This window comes from Halichoeres trimaculatus, unplaced genomic scaffold (genome assembly GCF_033239565.1).
Source record: "Halichoeres trimaculatus isolate MK-OKI-2021-1 unplaced genomic scaffold, fHalTri1.1 fHalTri1_scaffold_11, whole genome shotgun sequence".
Taxonomy (NCBI): domain Eukaryota; kingdom Metazoa; phylum Chordata; class Actinopteri; order Labriformes; family Labridae; genus Halichoeres; species Halichoeres trimaculatus.
In genome coordinates, this window is record NW_027437189.1 from 27,804,049 (window position 1) to 27,831,045 (window position 26,997).

At 40.6% G+C, this 26,997-nt stretch overlaps 1 protein-coding gene across 1 annotated transcript; it reads left to right on the top strand.

Moving 5' to 3' along the window:
• Positions 1-14,039: 14,039 nt before the first annotated feature.
• vwa1 (von Willebrand factor A domain containing 1) lies at positions 14,040-26,089 on the top strand. The gene is made up of 6 exons (XM_074681718.1): positions 14,040-14,429; positions 18,195-18,752; positions 21,353-21,679; positions 22,235-22,510; positions 22,793-23,068; positions 25,213-26,089. Exons 1-6 carry the CDS (start codon positions 14,345-14,347, stop codon positions 25,239-25,241), a joined length of 1,551 nt encoding a protein of 516 aa, XP_074537819.1. The 5' UTR covers positions 14,040-14,344; the 3' UTR covers positions 25,242-26,089.
• The last annotated feature ends 908 nt before the right edge of the window (positions 26,090-26,997 follow it).

A 26,997-nucleotide genomic window follows, 5' to 3' on the forward strand; every position in this document is an offset into this window, starting at 1 on the left:
ATACATAACCTTTTGTTTTCTCATACAGCACACAGCACCTCTTCATCCACACTCTGCCATCTCTGTTTAGTTGACCTCTGACTGTCTCTTGAGTATTTTCGGACTCTTTGGCTGCTCCTCTCGCCCACTCCCTTCCCATCTGCTTCATCAGCTCCAATTTACTGTACACACTTGGCACGGCTCTCTTCTCCCTTCACATTTTCCAGTCTGAGTTCTGCACAATGACATGAGATTAAGGTAGCACAGGAAAAAGAGCACAAAAGGGGATCAAACTTCCACCAGGTCTCTCTGTCTGCAGGAACTGTTAGTTCTGTGAGAGGGTACTTTGTCTAAATAATATCCTGGCATTGTCAGGGAGGAATCTCCAAACCTCGGGGTGCTGGATTTGTCTCTCTCCTGAAGGCATCCTGTTTATACAGCCTACTAAACTGTCTCTAGTGTGTCATAAACAGGACGTCATGAGGAGCAAAACCACAGCTCGATTATCTAAGATAAACAGTTATTCATCTTTATTTGGAGTCCCTTTCATACGCCGAATAAATAATGATTTCAATACTAAACACAGTAAGTACAACATATACAACTCACTGCTGATGATACACAGATAGGAGGTAAAGAGAGAGAGGGTCTGTGGAAACGATCTATAAACATTTCATAGAGCTGACCTTTTCAGCTTGCCCAGACTTGTAATCATGGAAAAATAAAAGCCCAGAGTCTGACTTTGAAAACTCTGAGTGTTGAAAAGAAGTGTTAGGAGGGAAAATTCGAAGTGAACTCCTGCTGACTGTCACATAAAAGCAGAGCTGTTTTTACACCTCTGCTCTTCTGTAAACCACGTTCACGTCACTGTTGTTCAGGGTGCTTTAAGTTTGTGAAGCTGTTATTGGATTTAATTTTTTTTTCCTCTAATCCAAAGTTTTACACATCATCACATTTGCCCTTTACTCAGAAGAATGTTCTGACATTTCTGAGGCTAAAATATCCTAAACAATTCAAGGCATTAAACTTAATGTTCAAGGTGAAGTGTTAACATTAAGCAGTATTTATCTGAAGTGACTTAGTAAAAAAGGAATATGATATTCACAAGTTTGTTGCAGATGATTCTGACACAGCTGCAGTTACCTCCAAGACACTCAGATGCAGAGTCTAAAAGGATCATAACTCCAGCAGCACTTGTGGTAAAGAATAAGGATGGGCAAGTACCAATACCAGGTATCGGTATCAGGCTGATACTTTGTTTTTTCAAGGTTTTGGTATTTGTGAAGCCTGCTGGTATCAGCAGCCGATACACAAAGCAAGAAAATCTTAATTCCTCCCTGCCAGTAGTTGGCGCTACTTGCTGCAGTTTAACACAGCAAATAGGGGTCAGGTCCTGTTCAGACAACATGAATGAACCAGGGAGAGTTAACAGTTAAACTGTTATATTTTGTACTTCAGTTTACTTGAAAAAATACTTGAACTGTGACAGTTGTTAGTTTTATTGTGGACTTTTAATATTACATTTTCAAATATTTATCACAAAAACGAGAAAGTGGTTAAGTGTTTTTTTTTTTTTTGGACATAATGCCAGAGGGACTGTGCTGTCTTTGATCAAAATTTGTGTCACTGTTGATTCAAATTTTATGTCTCAGAAGAATTAGTAGTATTGGTACTCAGTATCGGTGAGTACTCATACTGGTATTGGTCTTAAAAAAAGTGGTATCGAACATCCCTAGAAAAGAAACCAACTTTATGTCAGATCATTTCAGGGTCTCGCCTTCATCAGGGTCATAGTAAAACACACTTCAGATAACTTCTAATTAAGATGAGTTTAAAATGTATAAAAGAAAGTCAGAAACATCCAATCATATGCATCTACATTAATGCATTTCATGTTAGCCAATGGGGCTACTGAACAGGTGTGAAAACAACTTCTAAAGTGCCAGGAAAGGTGTGTGAATAAAATATGACATTTTACAATTAGTCATTGCTCTACTTTTATTGATAGATCTATAGGTTTTCTCTATAGTGACTTTTACTGTGAAGCTCTTATATATGGAATTTTAACTACTTGGATCCTCCTTCTCTTTAGCCAGAAAACACTGATGATTGATATTCAAGCTTTCAGATTCTTTATAAAGTTGTCCACATGTATCTAATCTGTCCGCCAGGCTCATGTTTTCTTCTCCTCTTTCATCTTTTCTTTTCTCATGCATCACTTTCATACACTTCTTTGCACTACTCCCCGAGACACAAACTGTGATAGTTGTTAACTGTCAGCAACAACAGATGTTGTTTTGGACTTTTTTGAATGAAGAGTGTGTGTGTGCGTGTGTATGTGTGTGTAAGTGTGTGGTTTTTTTTTTGTTAACTCCCAGTCTTTCTGTGCACGGCACTTGCAGAACACATGGCTCTCAAATGCAACACCATTTAAATATTTCAAATACTTTCCTCATTCGGTTCACAGCAAAAATACACTCTGCTGATGTCATCCTCCAGATGTCAACTTCTTAGCAGCCAAGAAAAGAAGTCTTTAAATCAGCTCTGCATTCATGTGCACTCTGGATGTATCATTTCCTTAAGTGAGACGTCATTATTTTCATTTTGGTGTGCTTCATAGAGTTTTTGCAGCATGCCAGCTTCCCTAAATCCTTTAGAGCTCCCTCTGGTGGCTGAGAAAACATCGCTTCCTCAATTTAAATTAGAGCATGGCTCACTGGAAAAAAATGAAGCTTTTGGGCAGCAGATGAAAAATGCTGAAATGAAGGGTTTCTTGGACATCAGTTTAGGATAAATAAAGAGTTTTTGGGAGCTGCCAATCATGTAAAACTACTCCATAGGTTTCCCAGACTGTCCATCATCTTGATTTAGTGTCAACATGCGTGCATTTGCAAGTTTGCACTGAACATGATTTGGATGGGGCAGTCAGGGGTTTGGACTCTTACTTGTCTTTTTAAAGGGGAATTTTTTGGCAATCCATCCATCACATCCTGAAATGCATCAGCATTGCAACACCTGACAGATTGAAACTGCCAAGCAGTCTTTGAACAAGCCTCCAAGCTTGGCTGACAAAAACCAACAATGATCAGAGATTTCCAAACAAAAAGAGAAGAGTTTTGACAGTTTTTGGTCTGGATTCCTGCCTCCTGGTCAATCTGGCTGACATTTTTTTAAGCACAGAAGCCCGAGCAACTTCTCCATAAGACGACCTCTTTAACCTAACCAGCAGCCTCCCTGTCTCCCACAGCACCCATCAATCTCCCCCAGGCTAAAACTTCTCCTCTCTCTTGTACTTGAGCTATGTCACACAACCTGCCAGCGTGTGTGTATGTGTGTGAGCTCAGTCCTACAATGGATTACTCATTGAAAGGCAGACAGGCAGACAGGCAGAGCTCACAGCAGACAAGTTCAAACACAACACCCCCTCGACTCCCCCATACCTTATCACTAACAGACAATGTCAGGTTTCTTCTCCCTTTCTGTCACCCTGGCTCTCGACAGCAGGAGAGCTGAGTGAAACCAAGACAGAGCGGCGTGTTCGACCTGTGGGGCACTCAGGAGGGAGTGTTGTGTGTGCATAGGCTAAAAAGAAAGAGCAGGAAGTTGGGACAGTGATAACAGAGAGGTTGTAACTCTATGCGCATGCAGAACTTGCCTGGAAGTGAAAGGCTGAGGGTTAAGTGGGGAGGCAGCGGATGTGGGTGACAGGTGATTGTGTTAACAGGCAGGATGGGCTGGACAGCAGGGTTGTCATCTTGTCTGTCATTAAAATCCAGTGGGATGCTCAACACACCTGGTCAGGTGTTGGTGTAAAAGTTTGAAGTAGAGTCTTGGCCTCCATGTCAATGATAGCCTGATTTACCCTCCGCATATATCAAGCACCTGGTTTGACTGGGTGGGATCATGTTTCTTTTCAACCATGTATGATCTGTTGTTTTGTTTCATTTGCACGAAACCTGATCTTTGATTGGCTGCCAGGCCCTCCACCACCTCAACCTGCCCTAACACATTCAAATGCACTTGTAATTACAACACATCCCTGCTTCTTTAAACCTCAAGACATACCACAAAAGTGACTTCAGTTCCCTTTTTGTGCATATGCATTGGCCCATGTTCACATCTATGCTGTATGTGCACGTGTGCTCCCCCGTCAGTGTACGTGTGAGGACTTGTGTGCGTGCTTGTGTGTGTATAAAGTATAAAGGAGTGTTACTGAAGGTGGAAGGCAGCTGTGTGGGGTGAAGAGCATTAAGAGTGGGAGAGGGATCACAAAAGGGAGGAGAGAATGAAGAATCCAGCTGCTATCCACCGAGGCCAAGACACTGGAGAGCTGGCTGAAAGAATGATCTGGAAAAAAGACAGAGAACTGATAGGCCTATTGTATGAAAAACAGTTGGAGGGGTGATGTGTTGTTGGTGAATGAGTCAGCCCTAAGTCTTCATGAATGAGCAAATTTAGTTTGTTTTAGCTTAACTGTTAATCTAACAAAAGGCATAATTAAACAAGAAGCTTTAAAGGTCCTGTGAGGAGTCTGATCACAAGAAAGAGTCTTAAAAATTGTAATGATACTTTCATCATGTGACCCTTAAAGGCAAAGGAGACCAGAGCCCACAAGAGTGATGATTTATATAGAATAGAATAGAATAGAATAGAATAGAATAGAATAGAATAGAATAGAATAGAAAATACTTAATTTATCCCAGAGGAGAAATTCAGGAGTCACAGCAGCAATCAAGAAAACAAAAGTAAGAAAGCGTATAGAAAGTGCAACAAGGTCCATAAGAAAAAAGATGATGACAGCTTGTCCATCATTGTCCAGTTCAGCCAGTCTCCACCTCCACAGGGTCCAGGGCTGAGCTTCTTCAGCAGTCTGTTCAGTCTCTGTCTCCTGGATCCTGTCTGCTCACAGCAGGTGAAGCTCTTCCAATGTGGCGTTGGTGTCTGGTGTTAGCTCTGTTAGCCATGTCTGTGAATAGCATGATTCTACTCTGCCTTCTGGTATCCCCTCTGTTGCTGGGTTAGCATGACTAGCTCGTCCATCTTATTGGAGATAGATTTTATGTTCCCAATAACGATGGATGGAAGGACAGGTCCATGTTGTCACTTCTTAGCTCACTCCTGAGAATATGCACATAGTCCTCTCCTCCTTCTCCATGCCTTGTGGGGAATATCAGGCCTTACACCAGTTAGCATTGACATGCTACAGGCTGCTAACAGCTGATTTCACATGTAAACAATGCAGTCATGGTTACATTTAGGATCTCCAGACAAACACAGGAGCAAAAATAGTAAAAATATAATTGAAGACAAAACCAGTTTGATGTCCATGACCAACAAATGAGCCATACAAAGTAAAGACCCACTCCAAATGCAAAAATGACGAAAAAGAGATGAAAAAAAAATTCAAGAAACAGACAAAGAAGAGAGAGCTGCTGCAACAAGCAGCCACAACCAACAGGGCGGCACCTAGCAACTATAGCTAGAGCAATATTTAGTCATATTTAAGCGTAAGTAAGCCTGGCACGAGGTCACTGAGTTACAGCACCCTGCAAAAAGTCTTTATTTACATTCTCTTTTGCAACGATTCACAGTTTGTCAAAAAACTCACTAGTTTAATACCTTCAAAAATAATGATATATTTTATCCTTTTTTTATTTTTTACAGCATGCCACTAAAAAAATTAGGTACGAGGACCCAAGCTATTATTGAACAGGCTGTAAACATATACATGTTTGCTGTTAAAATTAGCTTTTTGAGGTATTTCTGCAACCAGTGGATCTTGAAGAACTGCACTTTTTAACACTTCTGCACAGACCTTTTACTTTTTTGACTGGAGGTTGTTGCTTGTTTTTTTTTTTTTTTTAAATTTTTTTTGTATTTAGCTGAACAAAGAGTGCCTTACCATCTGCATGCAAATTAGCTATCTCATTTCATTTAAACCTGGGATTAAATGAAAGTAAAATGTATCACTCTGAAGAACAGAAAGACAAAAAACATTTTCTCTACTCTCTCTTTTTTCTTGCTTCTACATCCCCCCACGCAAATAGGGGAGACAGGGGAGTTTGATGCATACAGTCTAACCCAGTGTGACTGTAGACACCATTTTAAATGATCTCATTCTTTGTATAGGACTTAGTATTTTTATGTTTAACACATTGATACTGTATATGTTCACACATGCCAGTCATTCATCCAAATTATGTAAAATTTGAGGAAGTTCTCCCAAATGACGCCTGTTTTGAATCGGAATATAGTTTCATATCTTTCCTGAGCCAAATGATGTGTCACAGCCCAAAGAGCCAGATTTCACATCAGTGCAGCGCAGGGACGATTTCAGAACGAACTGAAAGAAATCACTGGGTGTGTCGACATGTGACCAGAGAGTGAGAAGAAATGATTTTTGAAGAGTCCTCGTGATGCGACACAAACAAACTTCAGCACAGTGCCGGGTTATGATTTTCTGAGTGTGTGAGAAGGCACACTGCAGCCTACCATCCTCCTTCCCACAGAACTCTGACATCCATGAGTCACCAACACTGACCTTTCTCATGTGGTTTCTGAATAAGTGAGACTTTAGAGCTTCTCTGCTTACGGCCAGCATTCAAGTTGCTTTCAGCAGTTTGTGCTTGGATGGAAGTCCTTTATTTTTAGTGGAACAAGAGGGCACTTGGGGGCATGCTGCGGCTGTGAAAAGAATTTCCCTTTTATATTTTTCAAGTTTAGTCTGAATTCTTCACCCTCAGATTCATCAGTTAGATATTTTGGAAACATGCAGCCTTTCTTGAACACTACGGGCTCATGGGGGCAAAGTTTCTCACATACTACAGGAGTCAGACTGTGGTGCCCCATAAAAATGATCCATAAAAACTTGTTTAGTTGGCTCTTTTATACATTTTAGCTCCTTTTTCCCTCTGAGTTTTGAACCTGTGCTATCAGATATCTGTTTTTAAATACTATCCAACTTGCCCAGATCAGTTTTTCTTTATACTGAGCCAAAAAGATGAGTGCTTTTGTTTGTTATCTAGATATCAGGCCCTGCTGCCAATCCTTAAAACAAAAAGAGCATTGTCTGCACAGAACTCTCAAGACAACCGAGCCAGCTATACCGACCCAACTTGGCAGAACCAGAGGCAGCCTGTGACATTTAACTGTGGAAACTTGCAGTGGGTGTTGGCCTCACCAGTGTTGAGACTCACTGACTGTCGATTATTGCAAAACAGATGTTCTAACTAGTGGGATGGATCGAGCTGTACACCCAGTTTTTACCCCAAGACAGTGAGCAGACGCGGTTGCTTACGTCCAGAGTTAAATACACATTTTGATTTATTTTGTGAAATGTGGTCCTGCCTCGAGCTGGACGGCTCCTTGTGTTTAATGTAACTTGTCATATTTGTTTAGACAAAAGCAGAGATGGAACATTTCTGTCTGGATGTAGTTAGAGGTTTGGTTCTTGGAGCTCAGAGAGATAACGCTTTCCTCCTGAGGCAGCATCTTACGGACTCATCACTTTACTGATTCTTTCTCCTCATGTTGCAAATCACAAACAAAATATTTTCCAAGTTGAAAGCCAAGGAAATCCCTTCAGCTTTAAGGACGAGACCCACTGTGGACTCACAGGATGCTGATCGGAGGAGGCAGGAAAGTACCACTGACGCATGCAGGGCCGATGTGTCAGTGTTGCTGAGGAAGGATGAGGGTACTTGGCTCTCTTCTGGTTTTCTGAACACCCCTGTGGTGGGAAATCCCTCTGACTCCTCTGTCTCTATTTTTACTTTAATTGTTGTTACGATAGGCGTGTGAGAATAGAAATGGAAATGCTTCACTGTCTTACTTTTGGGCTCAGTACGCTATTCAAAATACATGTAACACATTAACATGGCACTTTTTAAACATAATAAACACACAAAAACAGTCCAGCTAACATTCAAGAAAGCCACCTGTCTCTTAACAGTGAACATTAAGGAGCTGTTTTGCTTGTAATCTGTACCTTGATCTAGGTGAAATACTTCATCATGATTGGTCCAAACCTCATTACCTCAGTAATGAATTTTTAATAGCCAAGGAAACCGAAACAACCAGATCACATATGTTATATCAAATCACAGTGTCGAACCTCTACTTATTGACTCTGACAGGCTGCTCTCAAGGGAAATTCAGACAGTTTGTGTGAGAGCAGCCTGAGAAGCTATTGGACCCCCAGATGTCTCTGCAAAATGAATTTCAGGTAATGGCAGAAGAGCCAAGAAGATGAATTTTAATTTTCAGAATGCTAAGAAGTCACTTAAACCTTAAAAGGCCCTGTGAGGACTTTATAAGTGATTTTGAAATACTCTGGTGGTTTGTGGTCTGTTCAAACTTGAGAATCTATCAATAAAATTAGTGAGGTTACATTGGCTCTGCTCAGTGAGGTAAGAGTTGGTAAAAAAATAGTGATATGTAACTACAGATAAATACTGTTGCGTTCCAGGCAACCCATAACTTGTGTTTTTCCCACCTGTAACTTGTGAAAGTGCACTGGAACAACAGTCGAACTCATAACTTCCCACCCGTGACCTTGTACCAGATCAATGTACTCCTGCCTCAACACTCTGACGTTTTTCATCTGCTAATGTTAGCGCACCATTTGCTGCTGCTCCGGGGTTAGCTAGCTTTCAATGCATTAATCAATACAAAATACCTTTCAATATAACGACAAATACCCTGAAATATCAAGTATAAGATTCAGTTACCTGATGCGTAGTTTCCCCTCCTCTGTCTCACTCAAGTGAGCATGTTTGAGGCTCCTTTGGTGATTGAAATGATTAAGAATTATGCTTTTAATGTCTGCCATGTTGGTTTGTTTGCATACGAGAATTTCTTGTGCTCAAACCAAAGTTGTAATTTGCCAGGGACGCTTTCAGGTCGGAACTCTGAGATTTCGAATCATGAGATTCATCATAGTAGCTCATCAATAATGAGCAGGTGCTTATGCAAATTAAAATCCCCTCAGGGTGAAACCAGACTCATCACTTGTTCACTGTATTACCTTTTGCATTTGCCAAATACAGTTTGCATGGGACACGGAGAGCTCTCTGACTTCTGTCATCCAGTTTTCTTTTATTTTGAGAGTGGCGACTTTGCTGGTTTTCCTCCCTGGTTCTGAACAAAACCCTGGGTTTCTATAAACCAAACCTCAGATACCATAAACTGGCAGGAAGGGGGAAAACACTGGCAAATTTAGATCCGTGGAATTTAACCACTGACAGTGGCATTCAGACAAGAAGCCAAATCTTCTGCAGCCAACATTTTAATGGGTTATTACAACGAGGCAGCTTTTATGGGCCAAAGTTACAAGCTCTGTAGAAAAAGGCAGCGACCGAGGCTGCTTTAAAAGAGTTTCAGGCTTCAACAATCCCCCGGAGGAGGTGTTGTTTTTCTTTATCCCTGTACAATCACACCCTCGATGTAGTTGTGAACAAAATGTTGTCAGCTCTTCCATTTTCTCCATGACATCTCAGTGTTTTCAACTTTCCTCCCACTCCTCCCTCTGCTGCTGCCGCCCCGCCCGGATCCAGAAGGTCAAGTTTATTGTCACTTTTTCCCCCCGTGAAGGACTTGTGGTTGTCCTTCCAGCAGGACTACGATGGTATGTGAGTGTGAGAAGAAACAGATCCACTTTCTGCATGCATAATCATCAATGCAGGGACTGTGAAGTGGAAATATCTGTGGATTTCGGCCAAATACCACCTCAAGCAGCAGGTTTCTGTGTTTAACACGCTTCAGTCAGGTGCAGTGATCTGTCATTGCGCAACGCTTAACATGATGAAATACATCCAGAAACATGTTCACATGCATGCACACGCAAACGTAAAGATTAAACACGGCTCTGTGCACATGCAGGTCCAGCTATTTACTACTTTCACACACACACACACACCAGGTCCAAGTGGTTCCAGGTGGGGGTGCACTGTGTGTATCTAACTGATTTACTGCTGGCTGACTGTAAAGAAAAAGCACAGGAAGGAAACTCCCATATGTAGTAATATCAGCAGTGTTGATGACCGTGAGCTCCAGGGGCCAAAAAATGTGCATGTGAAGACTTGTTTAGTACTGGGAGGGAGGTACACAAAACCGCAGTGAAATTAATGTTGCATGTCCGTTGTGCAGTAGCAGCAGGGTGTAAATAGATCAAGATGGAGCTGAGAACTTTGCTTCACAGAGATTTGGAGGGTAATTTTAGCAACAGGTCATAAAAGCTGACGTTTTCAGAGGCCAGACACAGCCTTTAATCGTCATTACATGTAAAATGAGTGAATCACGAGGATGGTAACGTGCCGTTACTTGTTAAATATTTGTATTTGCCGTGATATAAAAGTCAGACAGTGCTGTCATAATGCAAACATATCACTGCAGTGCAGTCACTCTTGCCGTATTGTTTGGTTACTAGGTGTGTGTAAGAGGAAGGGTGTGTTTATTGTCAGTGTCTTGCAGGAACAATCAAAGTATTTGGACCCTGAAGAATCCAGACCTTTGAATTCTTGCATCCGCTCACATCCATTCATCGCCTCCCACCTCCTTTGTCTCGTTTTGTTTGTCTCACACACACTCTTCTTCTTCTTCAGCCGAACAGAAAGCTCTTTTCTCTTTCTCAGGGTCAGTCTTGCTTTATTTTGAAAGGCTGAGAGGTTGACCTCAGAAAAACAGCTTACATTCAGGCTTTAAACCTTTTTCCACTCTAGGAATACTTGTGCTCTGTGTAATTTCAAAGATGCACTCCCAGCGGTTTGACTGCTGCAAAGTATTTGTGGTCTCTTTTGGTGAACCAGCGTTTCCTAAATCTCCTGGATAGCTGGAATTCTTGTTTGCCCTCATTTGACAAAAACTCAGAGAATAAGTTCGAGGGTAAATATTGCTTTGACTGTCTGAAGGTCTATTTGAGGTGTGGGATGAAGCATGGCTTGATATTTCAGTTTTGAAGTTATTTTATAATCATTTTAACCATCAAAAAATTGTGTTTTAAAGAAGTGCTGTTGAATAAACTCCAAAATGAAGATAAGTCTTTCATAACTCTGGGACTGTGTGGTGTTCATTTGATCCATTTAAGAGGAAACAGGTTTCCAAAAAAACATCCAAAACCTGCCAAGAAGTGAAACTTTTACTTTCAGTAAACAGAGGTGGACAGAAACACAGAAGCCTTACTGCTTTTACTCCACTACATTTAAAGTAAAATAGTTATCTTACTTCTGAATCAGCTAAATTTTTATGGATATCTGCCTTACATTCTTCTTTTTCTCTGATGCCAGATCATGAATTGTCTTCAATCTGATCTGAAAGACAATAAATTGCTCCGCATGGAGTGGTGTTGCCATACTTGTACATTGCTCATCTCCACTGTTGATTGCAGAGCGAACACAGAGCAGATGTCAGGCTGTTCATTTACTGATGATTATGATGGCTACAGCAGAGAAGGATGATGGTTCTCTACCTGAGCACCCAAGGCCATATCTTCAGCCCATTTTAAAGGAGTTTGAATCTTAAAGAATGATGCATATTATTTTAAGTGTTAACTCTTTTCCACAACCTACAAAAATTCAGCATTCAACCTGGGCAAGCATGACTTATGTTTATATAAAATCAAGCTGTCTGTACCAGTAGAAAGTTGCTATTTTTAGGCTATGATTCGTTTTTTCTTTTATTGTTTTTTTTTTTTTTTTAATTTAAGAGCTGCACATCCGTCATTTGTGGCATTTGAGTTTTTAAAAAAATGATAGCTAAATAGTCTAAATAACCATGAGATGGCAAGCAATGTGCTTTATGAAAATATGATGAAGGGACCAATTCTTAAATAGCACTTTTCCAGTCTTTCCAGCCACTCAAAGCGCATTTACACTTTTAGTATCTTTCACTCATCCACACCGCATCAGAAATCAGAAAAACTTTGTTAATCTCAGGGGGAAATTTGATAACATTCACACACTGATGGCTGCTTTTGTGAGGAACCATCAGTTTAGCTAACACAGTCACACCCATCCACACATCACTGACCAACAGTGGGAGCAATTTGTGATTCAGTGTCGTGCTCAAGGACACTTCAGCATGTGAATACAGGAGCTGGATCAACCCCTTAACCTTTCGATTTAGAGACTATGACTACCATGAAGCCACAGCTGACCAAACAGCAGTGACCAGGAGCTGTGACTCAGATGATAGAAGGGAAGTTGTGCTTCGCCCGGTGCTGGTAGTATGAAGTCTGGTAGTTTGTGATGAGTGGAAATCCTTGGGAATTTGGACACAAGATGAAAAATAGAACAACCGTTCTGATCTGATCTTTCACCTTGTTTGGTTTTCCTGAGTTATCAGTTTGCAACTGGAATAGATTTAGATCTGTTTGGACCCCCTGACTTGGGGATTCCCCCCTTTAATTAAGTTCACTCATACCCTCAGTATCACCCACATACATATCACTCATTTCAAAGTCTAATATAAACAGAATGTTTTTCTCCATTTATATCTCTGCTAATAAGGAAACATGAAGACTTCAATCTAATTGTGGCTCAGGTCCAGACTGGTGACGCCTGGATGGGGAAAAGACGTATTTACTATCCTGGGTTACAGGGGGTACTGAAGGGAGGAGTGAGGTACACTAAGCACCCAGAGGTGTCAAGACAGACAAAAGAAACTTGGCGGAAGTTTATCGAAGTTTGCCTTCAAAATAAAAGCATGTATTTTGTCACCAATATTGAAATTTCAGTGAAGATTTTGATGAATTTTTGCCTTTTTTTGCTTAAAGGTGTTGCGAAAAGAAGTACACAGGACCTAAATGACAGCGAGGAAGTAAAATACAGTGATAAATGGCTACTGTTGCTGTTTAGTCTGCGTCAGGAGTTTTTCTAATTGTCATCTATAATCTCTGTTTTGAAGACTTTAGTGGACTGACCTAGACTCAGATGGACATTAATAAATTGTTAACATGTTTTTTTAATGAACTTCTGTGTGAGTTTTCAACTCCAAATGTCTAACTACCGGATGCATTATGTAGAAATATTAATCGGATATGTACATTCATTCCTGGTTTCACATGATTAAACTGCTACAAAAATTGAGATTTATATTAAAAGGATGAATTAATAAACATTTATTCTCTTGAAAACATTTCACCCAACAACTCTAAAAAAATCACTACACACTAAAAGATAATAAAATGTAGAAATTATTAAAAAAAACAAAAACTTCACAAAAGTGGAAAATAGTTTCAGTTTAGTTTTTTCCTGCTACGCAAAGTGTGTGTTATATTATATTGTTTTTTTTATCCTAAACCATTCTTGTGTCACAAAACATTTAAGTTTAAGAGAATATTGCTAAGAACACACAGGCAGAATAACATGGATAGCAAGTGAACACTAGTTTAAAAAATGCAGGTTTTAAAACATTAAAAAGAATTTTGATTTCTGAGGAAGAAAGACATTAAATACTGCTGTAAGACACCAAGAAATCATACAATCACCTTAATGTCATTAATAAAACGAAAAATAGAAACTTTATTTACAAAGAAACTCTACCAAGCACCAACAGGACTATATTATTCACATTCAAAAAATGTAAAACAATATATGAAGAAATGCACATGGTTATCAGGTTCAGGTTCAGGTTACTTTATTTGTACCCGTAGGGAGATTTGTTTTGCAGTACGTGAGATCAAACATCACACAATTATAAAACACCAAAGACAAGATAAGAACAAATTTACAAATTTAAAAAGTAAACATTGAACATAAAACATTTAGTATTATTATTTAATGGTTATAGATTAAAAAGCAGTAAACAATAAGCCGCATAAACTCACACTACTTATTAAACTATACAGTCCTGTAATGATATTGTGTTACATTTGATATGGACCGGCTTGTTATACAGATAATTTGTCAAACGTCTAAAATAATCGTGCTCTGTTGCTGTTGGGGCCTCACTCCGTTGGTTGCCTTCACAGTTAAAACGCAACAAAAGACTTTTACTTTGAAAGTGTTGGCCGGAAACCTCGCACTCACCCTGAGCTCGTGCCGGAGACTCCTGAGCGAGGAGCGAGGCGCGTTTGCATTGACGGGGAGCGTCCAGACTGAGCGTTCACCGAAGTTTGGAGTTTGGTTTAAGTTTAACCCTGAGCGGCTCCGTTTCCCGGCTGGTTGATCATGCTCAGCGAGGAGGAAAGAGCAGAAATCAAGTAAAGGAACCGGCCTGGATGTGACTGAAATGATATTATCCTTCAGAATATGATTAACTAAACGGGAGTGCGCTCCTCCGAGCTGCGTGGATTTATGTTTGACTGGAGAAGCTCCAACATTTGAGTCATAATTCAGCTTCAGGTGAACTAATAACTCAAACTTTAGTGATGGAGAGCCACAGGTCTCTGATATGGATGCTGATGTGTCTGCTTCTGCGGATGACTTCTGCACAGAACCCTGCACCCCAAGGAGGTAAGACCCCTAAAGTTGACACTGATCCAAGGGAATCCAGATGTCATGATTTAAACTTTATTAAAGACACGTGACAGAAATAATCTGTATTTACGGACAAAACTGGAAACGTTAAAGGTATTTTATTCAACTTTTGTCCTCTCTGGGGTCAAGTGTAAAGACCACACTGTGGATGTCTGTGAACTAAACTCAAAGAGCAAATCTCAGTTTAATCAACCCTTCAGTCTGAGTTTAATCAACACCTCAGTCTCAGTAAGCATAGCTCAAGTGTAAATACAATCTTTAATGCAATGACTTTACAACTATAGTCTGATGCTGCTGCACAGGGTGGAGGGTCTGTCTGTGTGTCTGTCTGTGCTCAGGGTGGATCAGGGTGGGGTTGATTCTCCACCAGTGTTCTCATTGAAATGGCATGACTCCAGGTATTGATGTGTGTGCTGATGAAATTCCCCAGCCTGGGGGCAGTGATTCCTAAAACTGGGGCACAACCAGGGACCACCCAGAGGTGCTGTGGAAAGCTACAGGTGCTTCCCATATAAAACCAAGAGAAAGAATGGAGTTCTTGTATCACTGTGGGGTGATGAAATCTCTCCGCAGGGGTTCCTGGAAAAAGAAAAAGCTGCCAACTGGAAGATAATATGATTGTTATTACAAGTGTTTGATTAAAGCCCCTTAATTATGCAAAAGAAAAGAAAAGTGTGGCCAAGAATGACAAAACTCATCTGCAGGTTTGTTTCTACACAGTGTAATGGAAAACATTACAATAAAGCCAAACACATCTTATTAAGGTGACTTGATGTGACATCACTGGGGGGAGATCTTGTTTTTACAGCCAGACAGCTTTGTGATTTTGAGATGGTGCTGCTTTTGTGCTCAGCTGCTGGTCTGCTTTTGCACCCATGAAAAAAAGGCTTTGGTATTAATGTCAGTCTGTTGCATGGCAAGTTAAAAACTCCTCTCAGGGATTTAAAGAAATCTGAACACTGTCGGCTGCAGACAGTGCTGACAGTGTTGTGAGCTATGCAGTCTGTGAACTGCTGGACAGACTGTGCGACAGTACTACGGGTGCACCAATCACAATTTTCTGGCCAATCACTGATCTTTAAAAAACCTGACCTGCTGATACTGATTTGGGCTGATACAGATTTTTATATTTTATTTTTTATAACTGACAACATATACCTTCAACGTTCCAATCTTATTTTATTAAAAACCATTGAACAACACCTGTGAAACAATAAAATCTTTATGTTTTAACTTAAACAACCAATTAAGTGTCCGGAGGTTTAGGTCTCAGAGCAAAAAGCAACAATGGTTGGCTGTTGGACTTTCCCGGAGGTATATAAGATCAGTTTTATATGTAAGGATAGGCTGATCACTGATCTCCCAAAACTGAGGAAATCAGCACTGATCGATCGAGCAGTGCATGTCTAGGCAGTACCATTTCTAAATCAACATGAGCATTGTTTTGGGAATTTTAAATGAGAGAAGGGCTTGCACATACTGGAAAATGCATGCAACTATCAATGCATATGTGAGAGGATCATGATATCTGATAATCAAAACAGCAAATAACTCAGACTGTTCAGGCCAAACAGGAAACAGGGTCTTTGTGATTAGTTGTGATTCCTTGTGAGCACAGATTTTCATTTTGACTCACAAAGCCAGAATCATCAGCCGTCATCACAGCAGTCCCCTCTCGCCTTGCCGTAAACCTAAGTGTCAGACAGGCTAAACTTGGTGCTGGTGACACTAACAGGTCTGTTTGTGGCGCGGGTCTTTATGATGGCGTTAACACAGTAGTGAGTGACATGCTGTAATTTTGCTCTTTCCATTTATAGTGACCTAAGAGACTGCACTGACATAGCTTACAGTAATTGGGCTTTTTATAAGTGCTCATGCAGTTACACACTGTCCACACAAACCCACCCTCGCAAAACAATTAGTTATGTGTTTCTGTATTTATGGTCCTGACATGTAGAGGAACTAAACACTGCCTGTTTGTTATTGTTGTTTTCCACTGTAGAAGTACAATTCGTCTCCCTCTTGCCGTTCTGGACACAACTTGCTTAAATTTAAAATTCCCCTGGTGTTCTGCAGCACATCACATGCTTAAATTTTCCTTTTATGATCCAGTTTTTTTTACATACTGTTCAAACTTTATTACTTCATGTGTCAGTGAGAGCTCCCATATGCTCTGCAGCTTTGCAAGCCCTCCTCTGCCCCTGTGTTGTTTTACTGGGGCCACGTGAGGTTTTTACGCTTCATTTTTCCCCCATAGCATCACTGCAGTGCTAATAGTTCACCTGATAAATCACATTTATTGTGTGTACGATAACACCAGCCTGCTTTCGAAGACGTCTTTCCTCTGGATAAACAGCAAAGAGGCTATCTCCAGACATCAACATATGGTTTTCAGATAAGGCTTTACCTGCACAAAGGTAGAGGTGAGGGGGGCTGTGATAAAGAGCAGCGCTCTTGCTTCAAAGTCCAAACAACAAAAGACATCTGAGGAATTCTTTACGCTGATGGAGAATGCATGTCTGAGTGAGTGTGTGCATGTTTGATTCATGTGTTTTCTCAGCTTTGAAACTTTGATCCTTAGCATGTCAAACATTTAAAAATAGCATGCAAGAATTTTAAAAGGAGGATAAGGTTCTGGGTCCTCTGCTTCTGAATGCAGCGTTATTAAATCAGAGTAATGATGAGGCAATCTTATCTTCATTTCAGGGTTTGAGGCTATATCTGTCACACAGGTTTATTTTTCTTCCTCCTTATCCCTCACTCTCAGATTTTACCAGCAGATAAGATGACTTCACAGTCGGGAGATTTACATCTAAATACAGCTTTTAGCTCTCGTCAGTATTCCTGCGTCTCCTTTCTTTCCCACTCTTTCTCTTTCTGCTCTGCTGTATATGGCCATCCAACATTCCTCCTCGTCTCTCGCATGGAACTGCCAGCAACCCCCCCGCACCCTCAGTCTCCTTTTAACGCCTTTTATTTCCCCCTGTCCCACCTTCTTTCTTCACTCTCCCTCCTCATAATACCCAGCAGCTACTGTTTTCCCTCTCTTTCCCTCTCTCCTGTCATTACCTCTTGGAATTAACTTCCCTCTGTTATGAAATATGGGAAATTGGGGGGAATAGATCAGCTCTCAGGCTCAGGGCTCCACAGTCTTTTATTTCTTTGTTATCCTGAGTTATCACACCGTCAGCATCCGGTTGTTGTTCAGTTTGTTTCTGTTTGGTTTTATCTCCGCTGTTATTATCTCACTTGCTTCTGAATCCTCGCTGCTTTCATGCTTATATCACATATCAGGGCTGTGCGACTTTGTTGTTCAAAGAAGGTCATTTAAGGTGTTTGTGTTAGATTTCAGTAATGCCTCTCAGTATGGTCTCAAATGTGTAATTAGGGATCAAACGTTTGATATAATCAGCCAGCATTTTCTTCAGCAGCATACACAACAATGAGATAAATGGAAGGTAATGATGCAAAATAATTCTGTTGCAATAGCTAAGAGTAGAAATGTCTGTCAAGTTAACAAAATACCAGCAAAAGCAGTTAAAGTTCAGACACAATTAACACCAAAACAAAAATAAAGTTGTTGCATGGAAGAAATCTTATATTTATCAAATTTGGTTCCTAGATCCTCTTTGGTTTATGTCATTAAGCATAAGCGATGACTTTTTGAAACCGATTTAAGATGATGTCTGACGTCCTGTTTTTTAGGGTATAAATGTAATGATCTGTGTTTTTCCATTACAGTGCTGAACTGCTGTGAGGGTGACGTCCTCTTCTTACTGGATTCTTCTGGCAGTGTGTCCTCCTACGAGCACTCCCGCATGCTCGCCTTTCTCTCTGATCTCCTCCTCCCCTTCTCTCTGGGGGAGGACCAGGTGAGGGTGGGACTTCTCCAGGTGGGCACTAAACCACGCCTGGAGTTTGGCTTCGACACCCATAACACCCAAAATGGCCTCCAGGATGCTCTGAGGAACACCAAACCTCTGAGAGGGGACACCAACACAGTGGAGGCGCTGAGGATGGCAAAGGAGCGGGTGTTGAGACCCGGAGCAGCAGACGGGGCCAGGGCTGGGCTCCCAAGGGTGTTGGTGTGGTTGACAGATGGGGTGAAACCGGGCGATGTGATTGGACCAATGGCAGCTTTGAGGGAGGAGGGTGTGGCTGTGTTAGTGGTCTCCACTGGGCATGGTAACTATCTGGTGCTGAGGGAGGTGGTGACCCCGCCTGTCGAGGACCATCTGTACTTTGTGGACATTGATGACATGAGCATAATCACAGAGGACCTGAGGAACGCCATCATTGGTGAGTGTGGGAACCGTGAGTCCTAACTGTTCCACGGCTGAAAGATGCGTTCATGTTTTCACAGAATCACAAACTGTTTCCTTTTTTTTCATTTATTCCCCTTATTTTAATCAACCTCTTTGATTAAATAGAGTGCATTTATAAACATTAATCTTGGCATATTGAATACAAGTAATTGTTTAAATGACTTTGTTTGAAATCAGTCCTATTTTTTGTGGTGCTCACTAATATTTACTGTATGGTTGTGGTGTCTTCAACTTAAAATGATAAAACTTTTGACTTTAAAGTGTCAAAAATCTCATTATATTGCTGACCATCATTTTTATTAATCAAGTTAGTTGTTAATTCTCAGCTTTTCTTAATTATACAAAGCATTTTATTGTTTTTTAAGCTCATTGTCTTGTTTTGACATGCCTTAGCTTAGCTCTTATAGGTAAATCCAACACAATATAACAATGCTTTACAAAACAAATGCTGTTCAGTGTTTTCAGAGCATAGTATCCTAAACACCTTTGGTGTTAGCTGTTTTTTGCCGCTGCGCTCATCCCGCTCTCAGCTGGGAACAATTCATCTTTAAGTCACCTCCATGCATTCAGCTAACCTGCCCATTACTGACCAATCAAAACCAAGAAGGGGTGGGACTTTGGAGATCAATTTAAGCAACGATTGTGGTCATCCGTAGGGGTGAAACGATCCTGATTTGGGTACAATGTGGAGCTGCTGCTAATGTTAAAACATGATTAAAAGTATTTGATTTTATGTTGTTCTTTGCAAAAATATATTTAAAGGGGCTGTGAAGACTAAGTGATAGTGAAAAAGTGTCACTTCTAGATATATGCCTGATCATAACCCACTCAAAATGAGATTATCAGCACCAAAGAAGGTTATTTCTAAATGCTTTTTCTCAGCTTCCTGGTTGGGTCATGCAAGATTGGTTTATGGCACTGGTTCCTATGGCAACACCACACTGGCTGACAAAGTTTAGCATTGAGAAGAGAGTGTTTTTCTCTGCTGAAAATGATTTTTGGGAGCTGGACTGTCAAAAAGAAAACATCTGAGCAGAAGAAAGCTAAACAGGAGAGTGATATACCACAAGCTGAATCATGGGTTAAGCTGTTTGTGATAATGTTAATTTCCTCCCACAGTCAGCAGTTATTCTGCAGTGGTCTGTTCAAACTTGAGAGTCTATCAATAAAATGTAGAGTGAGGTTACGTTAACTCTGCTTGGTAGATGACTGGCAGGACATAACCAGGATTCATTAATGTTACACATTATGGACATGTCTCGGAGTAACAGTCCCATTCTCATGGCAGTGGGTGCAAGTGCTCATGGGAAATAGAGTCTTATCCCGGGAGAACACTCACTTTTCCAGATAGTCCTCACAGCTCCTTTAATAAAAGCCAATGTGAAGCATACAGAGCAATTTAAGATGGACTTAACTGTCACCACAGCAAAGCTTGCAGCAGTAATCGCTACAGGGAAGTATCTCATCGTGAGTGGATATTTAGACTGTGATCAACCTCGCTTTTAGCTCTGTAAAGCTAAAAAAGATGATAAACCTCACCACCTCTTCAGCAGACACAGCTTGCATCTACATGGTGACAGTACTGATAATCTGTAAAGTATTAACTTATTGGTTGAGCCCAAACCACAGCTAAAAGAAAGTAAAACTTTGATGTATAATGACTAAGTGACCAAATCACTATTTAAATGTCCTGCATGTGTACTCTTTTTAATATTGTTTTCCCTTACTGTTACTTTTGTTTGTATTGTTATTTAACGCTAGAAAATATTGACTGCAGAGTTGTTTTGATAAATGATTTAGTTTTTATGCAATAATGCTGAATATGGTTTAAAAACCTTGTCATTTTTACCTAAAAGCAGCCTAACTTATGTGTTTCATTGATAGAAATACTCTCATTCAAGCTACTTTCCAACCATACACATGTATTACGTGTCTCAGTGCTTCACCCTAATTCCAGACATGCTCCTGAAGACAGTGAGACCAAATAGGAAACTCAGACACTGACACTGTCTGTGAGGGTGTGTGAGGGTCCCTGTAATGAGATAGGACTATCTATTAATGGATTAATGATTCAATTCCCTTTCTGCTTCATCTAACACTATGCCAGACATGATACATATATATATTTATATATAGACCGGGGAGGTCACCCACTTCTCTTGCCAGATTAGGTAACTGCCACAACATTCAGCAGGGACACCTCAGCAATTATATACTGCAGCTTTAGGACATGATGCATCGTATAAATAAAGTTGTTGTACATCAAGGAGCAATGCACCAGTCCTGGCTAAGTGGATGTTATTATTGATATCAATGCTTCTTTGGCATTTGTCATTATGTTGCAGGGCCTCACCGGGTTAGCTATTTCAAGTTGTCATTTTGCAACTGTTTTGAAAGCATCCAGAAACCCAAGTCTGGCTACGTGGGTGGCTGTCTGTAGCCAAGGCATTTTTAGCACTCTGTCTTGTCCCTGTCACCATCCTTTCTACATGTCTTTGCAGAATTATAAATCTGACAGACTTGTATGCAGACAGTAACATGGTAACATGGTTCATCTCTCTCCGCTTTCAACAGAGATTATCCGAGCTGAGCGAATCAACGTCCGAGATGTCTCCACCAACACCGCCACACTGCAGTGGCGACCTGTTCTGTCCGGTTTGACGGGATACTATGAGATCCGCTTTGGTCCACTTCCTTCTGGTGGAACAGGAGGTGGTGGAGGAACCGGAACCAGTCCGAGCACTGGTGGGAGTCAGTACCAGAGAATAACCCAGTCTGCAGATACCAGCACAGTCAGGCTAACAGGCCTGAAGCCTGACACCACCTATACCGCTACTCTGACACCGGAGTCAAATGAGCAAGCATTTAACGCGCTCTCTGTCACTTTTACAACAAAGCCAGGTTAGCCAACCACACTTTTACACATTTTCTTTATTAACTTGCAACTGTATACTGCCTACTCTAAATCTTTTTAGTCTTTGGTTTGCTGAATCTTACAGTTGTTTACCAGCCTAAGACTCATTTGCCAACAGATGTCATATCCGTTTTATTTAATTTGAACAATGGCCAAGTTGTTTTGCTCCCAACCCAATGCAGGCAGCTTTGCTTCAGCAGCAGATGTCAGAGTGGCTGAAGAAAATGCCTCTTCTGTCATTCATGGTGTCAAACCTTTCCACTTTGTATAAATTACAGACTGAAATCAGTCTGCATAAGAGAGGACAAAATGTGCTGTCCCATAAGGTCCCAAAAACTATGGGCTTGCAGAGGTTTTTTGGTATCCATGAATTAAAAAACAATGGATTCAGAAAACTTTGATATTTATGTGTTACTCAGCTAGAAACTGTATTTTTTGTCAACGGTTTTTATCTTGTCCTTGTCTGAGAGAGAAAATGGCAGATATCTGAGACTTTATCTGACCAAATGTCATATCTTTTTTCTGGTCTCCTTACTCTCCAGAGGAGCTGAGCCCAGCCACAGTCAAAGTTTCCGACTCAAGTCCAACCAGCGTTCGCGTGAGCTGGGGTCCACTTCAGCCTGACAAGATCACAAGCTACTTCATCGAATACTCTGCTCTTCCAAGAGGCAAGCTCAATACTGTCACAGTGGGCCGAACACAAAACTCCACACTCCTCAGAGGCCTTCAACCAGATTCCACTTACCTGGTCACTGTTACTGCACGGCACGCCTCAGGCAAGGAGAAGTCCATGTCTGTCAAAGTGTGCACTCAGGAAGGTGAGCAAGAGAAGAATTAGACTGAGGATCAATTTACTGAGCACTAATCCTAATCCTGCACAGCCTTTTTCTTTTAGGGTCTTAAATTTCAGGTAATTTCCTGTAATTCAGTTCAGGTTTGACTACTTTGAGTTGCTCCCTGAGCACCTGGAGGAGCTTTAGTTCTTTCCATGCCTTTCTATTTTTCCTTCACTCACTTTTTTACTCCTTCATTTGAACCTCTGTCCTAAAACTATCTGATCACTCGACTTGTGTTTGACTTTAACATCTCTTCATTTCCAGTGACCCCCGCCCTGGCAGACCTGCAGCTGACCACAGTGGGGAGTGACGCAGTGCAGGTTGACTGGAAGGGCAGCGGAGACGGTCTGAGAGGCTACTGGCTCACCTGGGAGGGACAGGAGAACCCAATACCTGGCCAGCGCTCCACCCTTTACTTACCACCTGACTCTCTATCGACACGCCTCTCACACCTCCCCCCGTCAGCTAGAGTGTGTGTGTCACCCATTTACCGGACAGCGCGGGGAGAGGGACTTTGCTGCACAGCACAGTTTCATTCAGGTGAGTGAAGAAAAAATATCAGTCCTCTTCATGATCCTCGGGTTGATTCACACAAACACACATATGATTTTTTCCTGAGGTTAGCACAGCTAAGCATGAGAACTTGAATGAAGTCAAAATATTAACATTTCTTAATCCAAAGCTTTCTCTCTGATTGGGTAAAGAGCTAGCCATGATCTAAAAGCTTTCTGCTCTTGTCAAGTTTAGTTTCTGGCAGCAGCTAGCTTGAAAGCTGTCTCGTATTCGACGTAAATGAATAAGAATATAAATTATTTTCAAACTTCTCACTTGAAATTCGAAGTTATCAAGGGTTTATATGTTATTTACAAAATGCCTTTTGATTTTTTAAAGGACCACTTGATTCTTAGAGTAAAAGTATTGTTGCAAATAGTTTGCACTTTATGGGATACGCCCTGTGCAGAGTCAATATTGGCACCACTTAAAGGTACGGTCTGTAGGAATTTTCGTTACTTGTTAGTAAACACAACATTTAAACTGGGCTCCTCTTTCTTGGCTCAGTGCCAGCAGCAGCATACACCTACTGCTTCTGACCAAAGCTACGTGAACCATAGACTTAATAAAGAGTGGACAGTGTGGCTCTGCCTTTTACTATTGTATGGTTTTGAAGCCAAAATACCCCCATCAGCGGCACAGCCATTCTGGAGCTAGTGTCTGCGCAGTAGGGACTGTGAAAGGATCTGAGTGAAACCGGTGACAAGTGTAATATTATTTTTTCTTTTGAGGGTCTAATCACTTCTTGGCTTCCCCTCCTGACATATTTTACAATTCCTGAAAAAAAAAACACAAGAACCTCAGCTGTCAGTCATCTTTAAAGCCTTGTTTTTAACCACAGCCCATCTGGAATGGCTGATGAGATGGGTTTTTTGACCTATACTGCAGACAGCCACCAGGGGGAGCAGATTTTGTGGCAACCACACCTCAAGCCGAGCAAGATGACGTCCATTTTTTTTACAGTCTCTGATGTCAGTTCTCTAGCTCAACAGCCACCTGTGGCATTGTGTTTCTCCTAGTTCTCAAAAGCCAGTGAAAGTTGAGCCAATCTTCCCCCACGTTTAAGAAAAAGCTTCATCTGTTTGGCGTTTCACTTTGGTTGTTTTTCTTTCTCTGTGTTACATCCATTGTTGTAGCCACTCAGTACAGCATCTCCTCTTGCAATCAACAACACGCAAAGTCACTTGCGCACTGATTGGCTGAGGAAGCAACCAAACCTACTCTCCAACCAGAGAAGCCCCAAACAACAAAAGTATCAACATACAGGCAGAGGAAAGGGGTTGAGGCAGACACAGACAGACACACATGTATAGAGACCCAAAGGAGATGATTGAGCTGGATTATTCTTGTAAAAGTTGACATTGTACGTTTTAGGAAAATCCTGCAGACCCTACCATCAAATATGTTAATTAGGTTTATTTTTTTCAATGAAATTGAATTTTTAATTGGAATAACTGCAGCTCACTGCTTTATGCATCACTAGTTAGATCATAGCCACAACATTAACCCCTGCAGTATAGCAGCACTATCCCTCAGTAAACTAAATTTTATTCTGTGCTGAAGCATTTTCTTTGGCCTACCACTACGTTGATGCTGGCTGTGTTTGTTGTTGGAATAAACAGCATGTAAGAGCCAAAAGTGAATGTTTATGTCTGTTTATCACACATGGGAGGAGCGAGCAAATGAATTTGCTTTAAAAACATTATATTGTTTTCAAGATGATTTTCTTGGGCTGGATGAAAATCTTGCCTTTATAGGACTTCAGGGGCTCCACGGAGTCCCAAAACTTCACCTTCAGTGGTCATTATCAGAGCAATAAAACTATACAGCTATATTTTAATGAGTTTCAGTACAACTCCTTTCCCATTCCTTTCTTCTGAAGTTTGTTGAGAAAAGAAATTAAAGAGATAACTGGCTTGAGTGTCTGGAAAAAGTTACATAGAAATGAGAAACGATGTTTCTGTTTTTTTTAGGAAACGACTCTTTGAATAGAAACATGTTCATTTCAGACCAGACTCTTTTCTGTGTTCATAGAGAAGAGGAATTCATAACTTCACACTGAGATTTTTCCCATATGTTTTAATGTAAAAACATCAGTGTTTTAACCACTGTTTTTTCCCTCTGCTCTTTAGATGCACTAGCGTACGGCTACCAATCATAGCACCCCTGAACTGAAAGCACACCTAACCAAACATGGAGGGACGATGGCTTGAAGAATGCTGACTTTCATCCATAATTCTTTTCCTTGCCTTACTCCTCTGTGGAGATCCTCCAGGAGAGCTGTGTGGTTTGGCTCACTGTGCATTCATGTGGAAACCATAGACACTTAATAGTGGTCTGGGACAATATGGCCACATGTGAACCGCTGCAATCTGCAACACAGAGGACGATTTGCTTTCCCATTTCTGTGTCTCATCTGGTTAACACCTGCAGTAAATGTTTAATGCTTCACTCAAAATATGCAAATTTTAAATACTTCTAGGGTCTGTTTTGAAGTTACAGAGCAGGGCATGCTGGGAATGTTTAATGTCTTATGCGGCTTTGCTCCATATGTGAGCCTGAAGCCTGATTGCATTTTTTCACCTCCTGCTAACACTCAAAGAACATCTGATTTACATTTATTGACTTGTTCGTCCATGACTTCTCTATCAGCACATGTGCACACTGCAGTGCCACATTAGAACGTTCACGTCTCTAATAACAGGATTTCCAGGGTTGCTTTGAACTTCCCAGAAATTAAAAACAGACTTGCCCTGGAACTGCAGAGATGCTGCATGAGATACAAATGAGTTTAACTAAGAAATGTCTTATGTGGGTCTTTGCATAGAGCTATTAGTCATATTTATTGATCAGTTATCATGTTAGTGTGAGAATATATATCATACAGTATTTACACAAGTGGATTAAAAGTGTTACCTTTTAAAAGCCGGTCTTTGCTGCCCCCTACTGAAAATATCTTTGTCTTTCACTGTTGTCTTCCAAAAGCTAATTTACTGCTTTATGATTGTTCACCACTTTTGAAATGTATCATGAACTTTCAATAAAGTCCTGTTAAAACTTTGGTATACCCATTGTAGTTTTTCATTATTTGACAATCTGATTTTATAAATTAAGGAAATAAAAACACTTTTTTAATGTCTGCTCCACTCTTTGAAATTATTATTAAGTAGGTAGAGTGATTTTGGTCAAATCTGTTAGGAATTGAAGGATTTAGCTTTTTTTCGTGTTTTACCACTAGAAAATGCCTCTTGTCACATCTTAAATACAACCTTAAATTATGCTTCTCTTTTGCATTTCTCACCATTCCTGTTATCAAGTGCGTATTTGTTTCAAAGACTTAAATAAAGGACTTTGAAACAAAAGGTGATAATCATGTTTTCACCGATGAGGCCTTTCAAAAATGAGATTTTGGAACTACAAAAAGAAATTAGATAAAACACATTGGTAATGTTGCTAAACTCATCATTTTTTGTTGTTTGCTGATTTCTTGCCGTATATCAAGCATGTATATTAAACTGGTACACTGGCAGTTAAATGGATCCATCCACATAGAGTTGAAATCTCAGTTTTCTTCCAGATTTGTCTTTTTGAGGATTTTCTTACTTTAACCAGGGGTGTAATACTTCTTTAATCATGATTTAATTAAGTGTCAATGTCACCAAGGTTTACAGAGAGATGCTGCAAAAGGAGTCAAAGAGCGGCAGGATACAGGCTGCTGGGTTAGACCCTGCCAGCATTCATCAACTGGTAACCTGACGGTGGAGTGAATTTTTGTGTAATGCTGCCCCTGACTGGAAAATGAACGCAACATCAGCAGTTTGAAAGTTGTTTTAACCAAGCGCTACTTGTATTTCAGAGTTGGATTTGGATTTATGGGCCAGTCTGATCAATAAAGAAGGTTTTAATACACATGGTAT